This window comes from Gambusia affinis, linkage group LG18, assembly GCF_019740435.1.
Source record: "Gambusia affinis linkage group LG18, SWU_Gaff_1.0, whole genome shotgun sequence".
In the NCBI taxonomy this organism is placed as follows: domain Eukaryota; kingdom Metazoa; phylum Chordata; class Actinopteri; order Cyprinodontiformes; family Poeciliidae; genus Gambusia; species Gambusia affinis.
In genome coordinates, this window is record NC_057885.1 from 7530744 (window position 1) to 7547498 (window position 16755).

At 40.1% G+C, this 16755-nt stretch overlaps 1 protein-coding gene across 1 annotated transcript; it reads right to left on the reverse strand.

Moving 5' to 3' along the window:
- Positions 1-2250: 2250 nt before the first annotated feature.
- Positions 2251-13891, reverse strand: rab39bb (RAB39B, member RAS oncogene family b). Its single transcript, XM_044096981.1, has 4 exons — positions 13231-13891; positions 8450-8751; positions 4902-5082; positions 2251-4349 (listed from the first exon to the last, which is right to left on the reverse strand). The coding sequence occupies exons 2-4, from the start codon at positions 8662-8664 to the stop codon at positions 4104-4106; spliced, it is 642 nt and encodes a 213-aa protein (XP_043952916.1). The 5' UTR covers positions 8665-8751; positions 13231-13891; the 3' UTR covers positions 2251-4103.
- Between the last annotated feature and the right edge of the window lie 2864 nt (positions 13892-16755).

The following is a 16755-nucleotide window of genomic DNA, read 5'->3' on the forward strand; positions in this document are numbered from 1 at the left end:
ATCGGTGTTTAAGTTGAAACGTAAATGTCTAACTAGACATCAGCTAATCTGCTAGTAGCGGACTTCGTTTTTAGATTTAGCGTTTTGCTAACTTTGAAAAACATTTTGCATGCTTTCCTGTAAATTTTAAAGCACAAATTAACTTGCCTGCTAAATTTTTAGTAGAATAAACAACGTCATCCGCTGACATCCATGTTGGAGTTTTGGTTAAGAATTCAATATTAACGTCTTAATTAGACACTGGCTAATCTTCTAATAGCGGAGCTCATTTTTTAAGTTTAGCGATTTTGCTAACTGAAAATCTTTAGCACGCTTTCCTTCAGTTAATTTTTATAAGTTTTAAAACGCATAACTCGCCTGTTTAGTAAATTTTCAATTTAATAAAATTAACCATCCTTGTTTAAGTTAAATTAGTCATATTCAAAGTGCCTTTGCCTGGCCAAAAAAATGCACTTGTGTTCATCTGAAAGTTTTTTTGTTTGTTTTTGGATCCAACAAATCTTCGGATATGGGTAGAGTTCTGCCAGAGTGGCGTCTTATAATAGCAGCGTCATCACATGACCTGATGGTGAGATTAATCAGTGTGAACGGTTTCCAGTCCTCCAGACAGTCAGCTGCTGAGAGCACTTCCTGAAAAGAAGCTACTTCCTGGATGACGGCTTTAGCCGTTTTGTGGTTGCTTGGTTCACACACAGATATGTATTTTTCTGGAAGTGACTGTACTTACGGTCCTTATCTTTTCAGATGGTGGATGGCATCCACTTGAGAATTTAAAAATATTTTTCACATAAAAAGCAGAAACGGACTTCAGCACTTATAAGACTTGGTAACGTTAAAGACCCGTTTTTCAAACTTGCCAGCATTGGTACTTTGCTTTTGGATGACTTCGCTACTCTTTGCTAGGTAAATAAAAACTAATAACCAAACAAAAAATATAGAGGGAATAGAAAAGTTTGGTCCTAGTTGCTTTTTTAAAACATAATTTCTATTTTTGATGTAAAACAAAAATGTTGATTCTGAAATCTTAAAGTAGATTATTTGATGTCCACAATGAACCATTTTACGTTATGATATTTTCTTCTTTGACCTGGGTCTTGTAGGTTTTAGATAACTTTTGCTAAAATTGATTCTGAGCATCGAAGAAAACTGTTCACACCAAACCTAATTAATCTGGGTTCAAGTTTGAAAGCAGTTGGACTTATAAACGGATATCCCTAAATACGGCCAATCACAGGCAAAGAAAGTCTAATGTGCAGGGTTTTTTTCATTAGGCTATGAAATAAAATTACATAGAAAGAATTAAGTGACTATACTGTGTGTTAAATGATCCATGGCTTCCTACGTATGCACTATTATGAGAAAGTATGGCATTAAAAACTATTTCCTACCATCTGTCTTTTCAGATATAATAGCTTAAAACAGCAGTTTGAAGGGTCTTTTTTCCTTTTTCTTTGCGTTCATTCTGTTGTGTTGCACAACTAAGACTAGGAGATGGCAAGAATAAAAAAAGAGTAAATAAAACGTCCACAATATGTGAGCATTAGTTCTTTAATTTTCATGTCAGGGGTTGGAATGCATCTTGAAATGTAATCATCAGATTTAGGTAACGATAAGGTGGTTTGAAATCTGTGACTTGGAAAAACCAAAGTTAAAGCAGTTTAAGTCTTCTCTTAGGGCTGTTTCAGATTGTGCGCCTCTCATGTGATGTCATAGCGAAGCTGCCGTGGCGGCGAGATAAAACTGCAGGGTTGAACTTAAGCGATTTTCACAGATTAAAGTAACATGAGCAACTCGTACTGCACAGAACTGAATCTCATAAAGTGGTTATGAATCGCGTCGGCTTTCTTTCCTTAGCGTGCATTGTTGGTGACGTAGTGTTGCCATGGAGTCCATTCGTCGAGCATCCGTTGACGCTATTAGTCCGTCTCTGTCGGTTTGGCCTTGGAGAACTGAAGCGTACCAAATAAGGCTTTTCCTGTGTGGACAGACTGGACTCTTAAGGTGCTTTCCTGCTCCAAACAGACTCCAAGAGAGTTCAACAAATCCACCTGGTGTGTTCAGTAAGACAGACGGACATGAAGTTTGACGTGTCCACAGCTCCACCTCCATGAGTTCAGCTGCGCACTTGTCTTCGTGCAGTTAGAGTCCTTTGCGAACAGCAGGGAGGTTTCGTGTTATTGCGTGACTTTTACACGGATGGTTAATGGAACCGGGTCAATGTCATTGAGTTCGCTGGAGGTCTTAAATCTTGCAAAAGTATTTATTACCCACAATTTTTTTTCCCTCCACATTTTGCAACATTACAACCAAATACGAGCGTGTTTTAGTTTGATGTTATGGACCAACACAACGTAGCGGATGACTGAAGAACCTCTGAAAATACCTTGGTGGAAAGAGGAGTTTGGTTGCCCTCTTTCCTGTTCCCCTCTCATTAGAAACTTACTGATTTATAAAACCACCTTTTGTTCTTGCAGTTTGTCTCTACTAGCGTTGGACATCTGCAATTAAAATGGTTGCCCATTCTTCTTTGCAAAATGGTTCAAGTTCTGAAAGATTGGATGGAGAAAGTCTTGAATCATCGATCTTTAAGTTTTATCACTGATTTATTTTTTTAAGATTGAGGTCGACTTTGACTGGGCCTAGGTCTTCAGCAGCTTTTGACATGTTTCTTCCACACGTTTGTTATATTCCCTACATGGCTTGTGGCGAACTTTAAACTGTACTACTTATGAGTGTCAAAGCTTTGTGGAGTGCACTATTGATACTTGTCCTGTTAACGCAAGATCCCACCTGAGTTGAGGATCTCTGCTGCTCCTCCAAAGTTAGAATAAGCCTCTTGGCTGTTTCTGATTAGCACTTTTCTCACAAGCACTGCCAGTTTAGGTAGATGACATTTTAGGGATAGCAGGGATAACCCTGTTTCAGATTTGAAACAGGGTTTCTGCATGTTTCACCAACTCAAATTTAAGACTTTTCAAGACCGAACCAGGGGCAATATGAATAAAATTTAAGACTTGTGTCATGACAGAAATTTACAAAAGAACATCGCGTATTTTATATAGAAGTAAGGCCCAGGTTTTTTGAACAAAATGCAAGTAGCATTGTGTTTGTTAGCCAGAGGCGAATATAAAAATTATCCAGACAAGTGGCAGTTAATTTCCACTTACCCACGAAAGATGAAAAAACCTAGCTAGCCAGCAGAGGTACATTAGCAGCTGATTAGTGCTAGCTTCAACCGCTACCGCAAAGATGTCTGTGACTCAAACTAGATAGCATATAGTCTTGCCTCGACAAAATTAAGGCCAACTTACATTTTTAATCACTTTAAGACATTTCAAGGCCTTAATTTTAGATCCATGAATTTAAGACATTAAAGGTTGTGCGGAGCCCCTATGAAAACTGTGTACCATTTACTTCCACTTCACATTTGTCCCACTTTACGTTGGACTACCACAAAAACTCCAATTAAATAAATTGAAATTAGTAGTTGTAAAGTTGAAAATAAGTAAAAAAAAAACAGTTTAAGTGGTATAAATACCTTTGTAAGGCAGTAAAGCAACAGGTTTCTTTCTAAGATCTCCAGGACTCCTCTATTAATTTCTGGAGTGTGAAACATGTCGGCAAAGGAGAAACAACTTGAATGCTTAGGACACGACCAAACGACGCTATATGGTGCTTTAGAAGAAACGAGTAAAGAAAGATGTGATCTCTTGTTATGTGATCATAAAATTGCATATTGAGAGGTGTTTAATGGAGAGCAGGTAATGGCAGAAATCAAAACGATAAAGTCATCTGAACAGATCCGGTTTCTAAGGCCTTTGGGAGACGTTCTGGGAAAGCAGTCCAGTCGAAACAACTCTGACCCTTCCCCCTCTGAGAACAAAAAATATGTACAGAGATGGATTCATCCCTTTAAGTCCTCCGCTCGTTGTTGTGATGTTCGTCGACACCGAGAACCGAGTTACCGAGTTTCCCCACCCGTCCAAATCCGTATTCAGTCTGAAGGAAGTACAGTTCCTCCGTCTGGACGGCCGACGGTTCAGTCCGTCATCGGCGGCTCCGCTCGGCGTACACTCCCTCTTCAAAACCTCCGTTCTCCCAGATCAGCAGAGGCAGCGGCGGTCGCTCTTGGTCACCTCCTCTGACGAGTGAACCACGTTGGGCACGAAGCCGCTCTTCACGCCCTCCCAGCCCTCCTGGATGGTGATGTCGCCGGACCGCACCAAGGCGAAGATCTCCCTGGTCAGCTCGGTGAAGGCGTGCTCCACGTTGATGGCGTCGCGCGCCGACGTCTCGATGTAGCGCATGCCGTACGCCCCGGCCAGCTTCTCCGCTTCTTGCCGGGTCACCTGCGAGATCGAAAAATGTAAAAAAAAAAAAACAACAACAATGTTTTGGGGGAGAATTTTTGCGAATAATGTTTCTTCTTCCGGTAAACTGGGGGGGAGCCGAGACACGTGAAGTGATGCGTTATCAATTGCTGACTTGTACTGATGGGTGAGATTAACGGTCATGTGTCTGGACATCATCTCCAGTAAGCAGCATCACTTCAAGAATTGAGATGTAATCATGGCCCATCTGCTTATGTCTCCTTTCCAGAACCACTTCAAGTGACAGAAGATAAAATAATCCACAATAAATAAATCTAAAGTAAAATACGTAGAAATGTGTATTAACACTTCAGCGAGGCCTCGTAGTTTGTGTCACTGTAAGTTATGGGAATTTAAAAAAAAAAATCATTTCTCATTGCAATTCGGACTGATCTATCTTTGAAAGAAAGCTTGATTTTATATATATATAACTTTTTTTTTTAAAACCTTTACAAAAGCAAAATATTTCCCATCACACTTCTTTGTCTATCTTTAAAAGAGGCCAGTTTTGGATTAGTTCCCGTTTCTTACCTGGCGCTGTGCCTCCAGGTCGCACTTGTGGCCCACCAGCAGGAAGACGATGCTGTGCGGCTGGACGTGGCTGCGCGCCTCCTCCAGCCAGTCGTGGACGTTCTGGAAGGAGCGGCGGTTGGTGATGTCGAAGAGCAGGAGCCCGCCCACAGAGTTACGGTAATAAGCTCTGGTGATGGACCTACGCAGCAGAAAGAAACGGATGTTTTTACATTTTTGGCATGTAGGACTGACTTTTTTGGGTTTATTGCTTTCGTACCTCCGTACTTTTATTGAATTCTCACTCTGTCATAAGGTCAGTAAAGGAAAGTTTTTAAAAAGTCCATGTTTCATCTGTGTCATAATATGCACTTAAACAAAATTGTGTATTTTACAGACAGTCAGGCATTTCAGAGGTTTTCCTGTTGTTTCCTTCAGTAATTCTTGGTGCGGCGCCACCACTGGCGAGGAGGTGAACAGGTTTTTCAGCTAGTTTGGATCGTTTGATGCGGTGCACTGTGAAAGCGAACCGCAGCAGCTGAAAATGCAACAAATATCGCAAATTTTAATCTGCAGTCGAGCCGGGTCTACCGGCCTATCGGGTGTGAAAACATACTTAGTAACTGCAGAGCAAATCGGTGGAACGAAGCTGCTCAGTTTCAGCCGAATCGAACGGCCCTCCAGGGACACGAACACCAACTTCTCCTGATTCCTTTTATTTTCCATTATACTTTATGAAGGTTATCTCAGAAAGGCCATTTATAGGCTCGAGATTGGGAGAAAAAAAGCAAGAGGTGAGGATTAGTCAACTGGGAGAATATAGTAAGAAAGATGGGTTGTGTGGGGGAGGTGGAAAAAGCCCGACCTGTCAAGAAGTGACTCACTTGAGTTGACACACGCCTGCTTAATTTATACAGGTATATTTATGGAAGCAGGAAAGATGAGGACGAAACAACACTGACTAAAAGATCTGTGTCACCGAGGAAAGAAGAGGGCAATGTGACGGAAAAATTGGAAAATTCAGGTGTGCAACAAAATCCCAACGTCGCCTACGAGCGGTGGGGATGAATTTCACGAGGTCCAACGTAAACCGACAGAGAGATCACAAACTGTTAGAAATTTAAAGCAAACCGTCGGACATGAACATTGTAGGACACCAACTTAGGAAATCAGATTTAGGAGACAGTCGGATTCTTAAGATAGTTTAGTCGTGAATCATATCCATGTTTACAGGAATTGCAGATGGCCGTACAGAATCAAATTGAACTCTGTTCATGTGTTACGCTGCGAGGACCTCGCTGTTCGAAAAAAATCGTGTTTAACTTTAAGTAACAGTTGAAAGACTATCGTGGAAAGACGCTCGTTTGGTCTCTTAGGGCTGTTGCCATGGAAACGCTCAGGCTAAATGGCAGCTGACAGCCATCCTCTTCGTCACCAGGATGAGCTCGGTGATGAGTGTGAAGACGTATTTCAGCTGTTCTAACATGCTGCTGCGTCTGAGCGGCGATTCACACTCCGCAGGTTCTGTCCGGTGCCGTCGTCATCGATGATGATAGAAATGACAAGCTATGAATCAATGAAAGTACACGGATTTAAAAATCGACCTGGGATGTTTAAAAAACAATAAATAATCGTTGTCATGTGGAAAATTACAGAGGAAATAAAACGGAGAAAAGAATATTAGTTTCAGGGTTTTGTACGTTTTTCAAATCTCGTTCGTGTTTTAACAGGGCAATATTTCAGAAAGTAAAACCAAACAAATGAATATAAAACAAAAGGTGTAGCTGCTGTTCCTTTCTAGGGTCGCATTTGAAATGTGGCGCAGCTGGCTTATACAGCAAGGTAGAAAAGTAGCAGCTTAAAATAAATTGCTGCAAACGAAGTCAAGGGCATGAAGTTTTGTTTGATGGCTCAAGAACCTTGTGGAGACACTTTTATAATGTCATATGTTACCATAAAATATTATATCTGCATGCGTCCACAGCACAACTCATTGGTCTTCTGTTGCACTTGTACTGAATAATTTCAAGATATTAGATATATGCATGGATTTTGTTGCCATCGAGTATCAAAACAATTTTTTCATGAAAGTAACATGATCTTTAAACACTAGTTTTGCTGGACGATACGTTGTTCTGGAAGTTATCACGATAAATAATAATATTGTTTAATTTGAGACCGTTTTCAGGTAATATAATGGCAACAATGTAATAATTTATGATTTATGAACTCTGTAAACAAAATTGGCCTTCAAGAAAGGGGCTAATAGCACCAGACTGAAGACCTCTGTCAACCAGTTTTTGTTAGAAAGAGGGAGAAAAGAGGAAACGATAAATCGCGCAAGGGGAAATAATTTATTGTTTTAATTGATCATGCGACTAACTGATTTGTTGCTTACTGCAATAAACCTAAAATCTATAACTTCAGTTGTGCTTATATATATATATATATATATATATATATATATATATATATATATATATATATATATATATATATCTTAATGCTTGTAACTGTACAACCTGAATTTTATTGCGGTTTTTCAAATGTCTCATTGTCACTTAAAACAAATTCGACTTTACAGACAGGTCAAAGGTCAACTGGAGATTTGTCCTTGAAAGGACGTTCGTCTGTTCAAACTGCTGCTCTGCATTCCTCTTAAATCCAAACCGCCATGAAGAAATGTTGCACAACAGATGGCAGTTTCAGTTTCCAGATAAATCAGTATTTAAATGGGGCCTCTGGTTCCCCTTTCCTCTCCGAAGTCAGAAGGTCATGTGCTCATTCAATTTGACTCTACTTTTCCCGCAACCCTTTCTCTGGACGTCTGGCTCTCATGAGGTCTGAGTGCGGTCTGGTCAGGCAGTCTGGACCTGTTTTACTCGTTTCCTCCAGAAAACCTAAAGGACGACACATCCTGCCGTCCTTCACCTACACATTCATGAACAAAACAATATTAATAAAGAAAGTAAGCATCTACTTAGCCTTACTTAGTTGAAAATGTTCAATTTTGCTCTCTTTAAGTTTCCAGAGAAATCATAAGCTCATATCACGATTAAGAGAAATTTCACCGCATTTAGACTTAGCAATGTTACTTCACTATTTTTAGGGCAATTATTTGTAATTTATTGTTGCGTGTGAAGGAGCTTATTCTATAACTTGTGTTCAATAGAATATTTTCAGAAAGGAAGAGTCCAAACATGTTGAATCAGAGTGATACATCAGCACAAGCACAACGTGATCAAAACGGGACATTCAGCTCTGACAGCTTCTTTATTTTATTGTATAAATGCAGAAGTGTTCCTTATTTCGCTTTTTAAAATTATTATTATTGTTAAAAATGACCTAAATATATCCCCCTTCTATCTCGACAAAATAAACTATCGCCAATTTTAAAAAACACACTTTTTGCCTCCGGTAACTTAAAAAAAAAAAAAAAAAAAAAAAAAGCTGGTAAATAAGCCCTCACGTGATTACAATCCACTCCGGAGGATTACAAAGAAACAGCACGACCTCACATCATCTGCTAAGCGTGTCCTGTCGCCTGCCAGCCGGTCTCCTCCCCTCACCTGAAGCGCTCCTGCCCCGCGGTGTCCCAGATCTGCAGCTTGATCCGCTTCCCGGGCTCGATCTCCACCAGGCGGGAAAAGAAGTCCACGCCCACGGTGGGGTCGGACACCTGGGCGAAGCGACCCTCCGTGAACCGCCGGATCAGACACGACTTGCCCACCGTGGAGTCCCCGATGACGATGAGGCGGAACTGGTACAGCCAGATGGCCTCCATGACGACTGCGTCGCTCCGCGCGCTGCTGCTGCTGCTGCAGTCCTGTTGAGGTGTGGAGCGCCCGAGGTGCGCGTGCGTCGGCGCGAGCTTGAGCGAGAGACAAAAGAGTATTTCCCCCGTTAGGCCGTCAGCTGTTTGGCTAAAGCAAGGCGGAAGCAATATCAGGAGGGGTCATTTGTTGTAATATATCCTGTCTATTGCTTTAGCTGACAAGAATCTTTGGATTATTTTTAGAGTAGAAAACACAAAAGTTTCAATAATATCCTTACGTCAGTTTGACTCCGCAGTTTGGTATTACGACACCAGCATCAAATAACCAGAGCAGAGGTGGTCCTAGCTACGTGTGGGCCCAGGGCAAAAACACAGACGTGGGTACCCACTCCAGCTAAATTTGCAAATATGCCCATTTTTGTTCATTAAAAAAAAAAAAAAAAAAAAAATATATATATATATATATATATATATATATATATATATATATATATATATATATATATATATACACAAATATATATGTACACAAATCTGTTAGACCAGCAAATTATACAAAAGGTTACAATAACTTTCTTTTGTTAAGCCAAGGTCGCCTTATTGCCAAACCTAAAGTATAGAAAGTGTATTCTTTGTACTTTGACAAATACAGTACAGTAAATTTCACTTTGCATTGTAATGAATCTCTGTGCAGCGTGGAATATTCCATTTCAGGATTGATCGGTGCTAGCAAAATTAAATACAGTTGAGGTTTTTTTCTTTTTTTTTTTAAATCTTCAAAATGCAGTCGTCACAAAATTGCAGTTTCAGAAAAGATTTTAAAAGAAATTAAGTCTAAAAAAAATCTTTAAAAGTTTAAGTGCCTATTTCACATTAAATGTATATCTCCTCAATATGTACTGTAGATACATATTTTTGATTATTAATATTTGGGGGGGGGGAAAAATATGCACATTTTTGTTGTCATAAACATTTCAGACGTCGTTGTAAACATTCTTATGAAAACAAATTCCACCAGTTTTTCCACAGTGTTTGTTTATTTCTGCGTAAATAAAGAGAAATGAGCTGCTACTGGATTAATATGCTGGTTGGAGTTAATAAATTGTAATTCTAATTATCACTCTTCCAATTTGCTGTTGAAACAAGACTAAACTGTGTGTCAGGCTAATCCCAGACTTGGCTTCTGCCATTTTGGGGATTACAAGGCTGCAACACCAAAAACTCTGTGGCAACACTAACAGTAGTAAACAACTACGTATTGATCAGATATAACCAGTTAAATCTGATTTCCAATTACAATTTACTTTCATCCCACCAATGAAATCCTGTGGCACAAACTATCACCGAAATGTTTCCTGTCCAAATGAAGTACGTCTCATCGAATGAGACAAACTATTGTTACATGAAGATGAATCCTGTAAACTGAAATCTATGTGTGGTTTTGAAGTAGCAGTGAAAATAGTTCTTGGGTTGTTGTCCCGTTGTATGATGGAGTGAACTCCTGAACAGCGTCCTGCCTGACTGGCTGGTAACTCTTGGTTACGTAATCATTGACAAACGCGCCGCCGCATTCCGAGAGAAACGAAATGACTGCAGAGTGACAGGATAAATATAAACAGTTTAATGTGCTGGAGATACTCTGCAGCAGCAGAGTGATGCGTTCTCCCTGCCAGAGCTGCAAGAACAAGAACAAAGCTCTTTCTGGCTAGAACATTTCATACTTCATCATAAGAACCCAACTGCAGAACAACCAGGAAGTCACCGCATGTCATATTTACTGTACCGGACACCACACAAGAAAAATTTTCTGGTGGCGTCGAGAACAAGCACGTATAAGCCTTCAAGCTCGCAGTGTGTAACTTTTTAAAAAGCATACGTCTTTTGCATATTTGTTAAAACTTGTCGCCATGCCGCAGCAGTATAATATGAGACAGATAAACTGTGAAAAGGTGCGCACCGCTCCCGACCAAAACCAACCAATCAGAGCCACGAGGAGGGTTTTAATGCTGTCAGTGAACCTGGTGAACGCCCTGCTAAACGGGCTGGTGACGGAGAAACGGCTCGTCGTTACGGCAACACCTTTTATTTGCCGTCGTCGTTGGCCATGCTGACTCGCCTTAGCATTCGCCACAAAATCGAAATAGTACCAAAAAAAACGTAGCAATATTATTCTTTTTTTTTTTTCTTTCATGTAAAATCTTAACGTGATAATCGGGCACAAGCTGGTTGTGATACTGAGTTATGATGTACATATATATACATATATATGTAGTAGAAAGAAAATGTATTTTGATGGCTTCTGGGGTTTTATGAGCAAGTAATTTATAGAGATTACATGTCAGCAGCAGTAACTTTACAGCTTTCAGATGCACTCTGTTGTTTTCTTATCACATTGCTGTCAACAGACGCCGCTTTCGCTTTCTCACTGCTTTTTGGAGACTTCTGATGCTGTTTGTGCAAAACGGCTGCAGCCACTGGGACTGGACTGCAGATAAAAGTCAAGGCAGACAGCAAGCACAACCACAGCGTAGCTTTTCTATTGATTATCTGATCGATTTGTTCATCGAATGCCTACGCTGTCAAACCTCCTTTGTGATCTCATCAGTAACTTGTGTCGTCTTTTCTGTGTGACTTCATTAAAACCATGAGGTAACGGCAGAGAACGAGATGGTGGGCAGAAACCCATGAGAACAGAGCCTGTTGTGTTTTTAATGGCTTAAATCAGGAGCTACGGTGGCTGTGAAGGGACAAAGTCAGAGACTGAGGGAGTTTGGATGCTAGATTTTGCTATGTATCGACTTTTACAGAAAACGGCTGACATATTTTATTGTTTCTTGGCTTTTTCTGCCACTTATTGATCGCGAGTTATGATCTCTGACGTAGTCGATCAATAACTGAAGACTTTCACCTTCATGTGAGCTGCTGGCAAACTGAACTTTGAGTCAATGATCTGCTTCGGGAGAAAGAAATGTGTTCTTCCTGTCCCGACACGGAAAAGCAGAAAAAAACGTAATATCTAGTGAAATTTCCTCTTTTCATAGTTGTTATGAACTTTATATTTACATTATAATCGCTCTTGTAAAGAAGGAGGTTGTTTGAAGGGCAAAATGACCACCCAGGGTTTCTATAATTAACAAAATCTACAGGGTCTTCCAAAAGTATTGATAACTCTTAGGCTTTCTCCCTGCACATGTCACTGCATTTTATGGGATTTTATGCGCAACGCCAACAGAAAGTGGACAATAACTGTAAAGTAAAGTGAGTTCACAAACTGCTTTCTAAGTAAAAATAAAACACACATTATTGTCGTTCTACTTCCAAGTTCTGTGATGATTTGTGTTGGTCTGCTGCATAAAATTGTAATAAAATAGGTTGAAGTTTATGCCCCTTTATTACTTAAAGGGGCAGTATTGTGTGCTTTCCAGGCATCTGCTGTTTTATAGCGCAATCAAGTAACTATGTTGCCTTCAGCTGTTACAGAAAATGCTGTGGTCGTTTTTGAGGGGTTGTGGGCAGTCGTCCCGTCACACCGTCAGTTCCCGAAACCACACACACACAAAAATATAAAAACCTTGTAAAAGCCCACTCGGACTCGAGTAAAAAGCTTTTGGGGTCCATATTGTTTCATCTCTGACGACCATGGGAGGATTAAAAGAAATTTTACTTTGTAAAGTAACATGAATGAAATTGGGTCTCTGTCTCTTTAAGAAGTGGCTGCTCTTTCTGATACTCCACCTTCAGGAAGTCATCACAATGCTCCTTTATTAACCCTTTAACAACATTAAAAGCACTTCAGAAGTAGCTCCTATAATAAGCTCAGCAGATGCGCAGTTGCAGCACTTGTTTGCTAATTGCTACTGGCTAGTCTGAAGGAGCTGAGTGGAGGAGATTACAGGTTTGATCAAATCAGGGCAACACTCCAATTATGTTTTAGATGAGGGAATAACATTGCAACATGACGTAAAGCTCAAAGGAGTGGCTTTTGCACAACACCGTCCCTTTTAAAGGACATTATTGTGACACTGTAGCGACAAACGGTATGGGTGTTTTCTATTTGAAATCAAGTGAGTTTCCTCAAAGCTAATCTCCTTTAACTTTGACACATAATCTATCTGATCTGTATCAGGCCACCAGGCGGGCAGAGGGCCAGCTTTATGAAGCCTCCCATCAGCCCTGCTCTCCAGCAGAGTCGGGTTGCACGGCCCAGTCAGTATGCAAACATTAGCAGCTGGAATCCCTGGTGGATAGAACGGCTCTTGTTCCCGGTGAGGTCCAGAAACGCCTTCCAAAAGGTCCAACAGGAGCAGATAAAGGACAGCTGGACTGCAGAGCTGACCAGGCTACTCGTGAAACCTGCCAGAATTTTCTCTAGGCGCAGAAAATGATTTTTAAGGGCATATTTAATGAGCTGCTTAACAAATCGCACATGTATAATGTTGATTTCAGTCATTTTAGAGCGACTAAGTACTAAAACTCTATGGCTACTAAGTTAAGTTCATTAATATAAACATATATTGTTGATTTAAAAATAATAATAATAATAATAAGAAGAAGAAGAAGAAGAATTATGCCTACTTGCAGCAGGAAGTGGGTTCGCTGTAGGCCGGTGTTGCTGTTCAGGAGCAGGCCGATGAGAGCTCCATGGCACCAACAAGTCGGACTGGTTCGACGCTCAGGCCGCAAAAAATAAAAATAAAAAAAAATAAAAAAATCTGAGGACTCCGTGTAATTATTTTTATTAGTACAGACTAATTCGCTGGAATCCGGAGCTGTTCCGTTTCTTACGATCAGGGCCCCCTGTCTGTCTCGGACAGCTGAGACAGAAGCGCATCCAGAGCAGCAGGTGCAGCTTCTCTGAAAAACACACGGATCCTGCGGAAGTCCGGTTCAAACTGAGCCCCCCGTTGTCAATAGCGTCTGAGGGAGAGGGGCGGCGGCGGGGTGCCGGGCTGTGAGGATGAAGAGGAGGGCGGGAGGTGGTGGTGGGGATCCCGAAAAGTCCCTTCTGTGTTTGCTGAGTGTTTGGAGCTAATCAGCGCAGATGAAATGGCAGCAGAGAGCGACGGTAGCAGCAGCAGCAGCAGCAGTAGCATCATACAGCCTGACTCATCCCGCATCAGTACCATTACCGTAAAGAAGCGCGTACGGGCGCAAAGAGAACTGTGCGGAGACGAAGAGAGGGTAGAAAAGTTTCCCGTTTTCGCGGAAAATTCCCCAGCTGATATCCACGTAGACCTGGAACTATAGAGCAATGTATTTGACTCCTAGAAATACACAGCTTTTGTACGTTTCCTTACAAAGCAGGTAAGAAAACTTACACGTGTTTGGTACTTTTATACGAAACAAAGGTTAACGCACTATCAGAAGACAATATGGCCAAAGGATTAAAAACATTTTCAGTTTTTTAAAAAAGAAAAAAACAAAAAAAATATTCCGTGGCAGTTTTTATCAATTGAAATCTGACTTTCATTTGTTTTTAAACATCTCGGCTGTACTTAAGAATTGAGCTGCGCACTCACTATGGTCTTTATGCTCACTCCTTGATGGGCATTTCCGGAAATGGTCACCGGTCTTGCGCACTCACTAAAGTCTGGGAATTGTAGTTTCTTTTTCTTCTCCCGCACCACAAACCACAAATACCTGATTTATCTACCTAGCTAGCTATGTAGCTAAGTAAGTAGGTAGCTAACTACACAGATAGCTAGACTGACTGATAAAAATTTGAAGTACAATAATAAACTAATCATAAATTTCAATGGACCTTGCTTAAAGGCTTGTAGAAGCCTTTTTCAGTATTTCTGGATTCATTTCGATATTCATGACCTTGGCTGCTTGATTGAAAGTGTGTCAGTCTTGTTTTATCGTTGACTAGATTTTATGATATTTGAAACGTTTTTTTATTATTATCATGGGTTTGTTGAAGGTTCCTTTATTTTGTTTGTTTGTTTAAATCCCATTCATCATTCGTTCACTTTTTTTTCTTTTCTTTTTACAAAGGAATAACAATATTCCAGTGTTTCCCAGTCGCCTCGACGCGGTTCTTGAGTCATTTTTGATATTTGCAAGGCAGTGAGTGCTTTTCTAAAAACAATTTGTCCAAACAACAAAACAGTAGATCAATGCTAACAGACGGGACAATATTCACATTTATGCTTTTAATGTAATTTGCTGACACACTATGCCATTGTGATTCAGAAAGAAAAAGACAGCACTGCACAGAACAAAGAAAATGAAAGACTATAGAAATAGGAACATAACACTATCTGCTTAAGGAAAACAATACATGACATATTACTGTCTGACTTTAATCACCTCTTCTGTTTGAGGAGACAGTTCAGCTATTTTAATTTAATCAAAACAATAGAGCAGGATCAGCAGCCTTTCCCTCAGCAACACATTCCTCCCTATTGATCAGCAGATCATTTAAATGACACCAACAAGTCAAAGTAAAGAAGAACAAATTAAGTTTTTGTTATTAGGTTAAGTGTCACTACTTTTGCAGATATTTAATCTGATCATTCTTCACGGCAGTATCATCAAATTGCATTGGAGGAAATCCATGCAAATTGCTAAGGTTTTGAACTTATATTTAACTTGGTGCTAAAACACTAAACCTTTGCCAGATGAAATGCTAATGGATGCATTTCAAGCAACCAAAGAGCAACCAAGCAACAGTCCTGCCCCTTTTTTTTTAAATCTTTACTTCAGGTCGGACACTTTAGATCTGGTTGCATGACTGCATCAGCTACAGTCAGTGTGTTTCTGCTCCCCCGGTTTAGATAGCGCAGAAGTAGAACATCTCTTGCTGTGCCTTTTCTAATGACACTTTTAAATGCTGTAATTAAATAATTACAGCCTCTATGTGAACAAATTCAATAACAACAATGATACAACGTGTTACATTTTTTCACAGTTTAATACAGAAAAGACAAAGTCATAGCCCTAAACAGGTTAGGAATCAGTACGTCCAGCCACGTGTATAATACTAAGTCAACCTACTAACATCTTGAAGACATAACCAGAACTGGTATATTCTTTTTTTTTTCAGGAGTTTAAATTATTTTAACAGTCTCTGTGCAGGTCTCGTTAAGGTACTAATTAATTAGGCATCTGCAATTTATCCAAAATGCTTGTGGTACCAAAACTGAACATGTGGGGGCACCAAAGGCAGTTAACAACCTGAAATGTGCAGAAACTTTTGACACCATCAAATCATTAATGAAAACGTGACTGTGTACTGCAACTTTAAATATAATCAGAATTTTCAGTTCATTTTCTGCTGTATTTTAAATTTGAATTTTAAATTTTGTTCATTTTAGTGGATCCTTAGATATATGCCGTACATTACTTAAAATACTATGGCACTTAGCTTGTTCACGAATGATGCTCTACAGACAGATTGTCTTGCCTGGTTTGTGTGAAGAACAGGAAGCTTCAGCTGCTGCCTCGAAGGCCTTCATGTTGTCATTTTACATTGTCCTATGCGTGATTGTGCTGTTAAACAGGATATAGGCTTAACACCTTTCGACAAAACGATTTCACACGTGTGCATTTGAAACCCTGGTATCCACATACACTGTATAAAACAGACAGTATATCAGACTAAACCCTACCAAGCTTAACTAAATCATCTCTGTGCATAGTACCAGAACAACGAGAAACTGGAACTTATTTAGACAATTATTTGTAACTTTCTAGAAACTTCTGAGGTCTATGTGTGTAGTCTCATCAGTCTCATGTTTTGGGCCTTTTTCCACAAGCTTCTCACAATATCTTGTTTGAATTTTGGCCCGTTCTGCCTGACAGAACTGGTGTAACTGGGTCAAGTTTGCTTCAGGAACCATTTTAAACTCTGGCCACAAACTTTTTCTGAGCCTAAAATGTGGACTTTGCAATGGCCACTCCGAAACTTTGACTTTGTTGTCCTAAAGCCATATTGTAACTGTTTTTGCGATGTGGGCAGACTCGCTGTCCATCTGGAAGACCTGAGGTTTCCCATCTTTAACTTCCTGCCTGATTTCTTGGTACATAACTTAAATTTTTCCAGTTGATGTTCTCTTCTGATGATCCCAGCCAATTTCCAAAGCGCACCAACCTTGT

What these genes read in the sequence shown, in the direction of transcription:
- rab39bb (XM_044096981.1), bottom strand. Translation starts at nt 8,664, where the DNA reads ATGGAGGCCATCTGGCTGTACCAGTTCCGCCTCATCGTCATCGGGGAC. An exon ending in GCGGGGCAGGAGCGCTTCAG is followed by an intron (nt 5,083 to 8,449) that starts GTGAGGGGAGGA and finishes TCTGCTGCGTAG; the next exon opens with GTCCATCACCAGAGCTTATT. An exon ending in ACCTGGAGGCACAGCGCCAG is followed by an intron (nt 4,350 to 4,901) that starts GTAAGAAACGGG and finishes TCGATCTCGCAG; the next exon opens with GTGACCCGGCAAGAAGCGGA.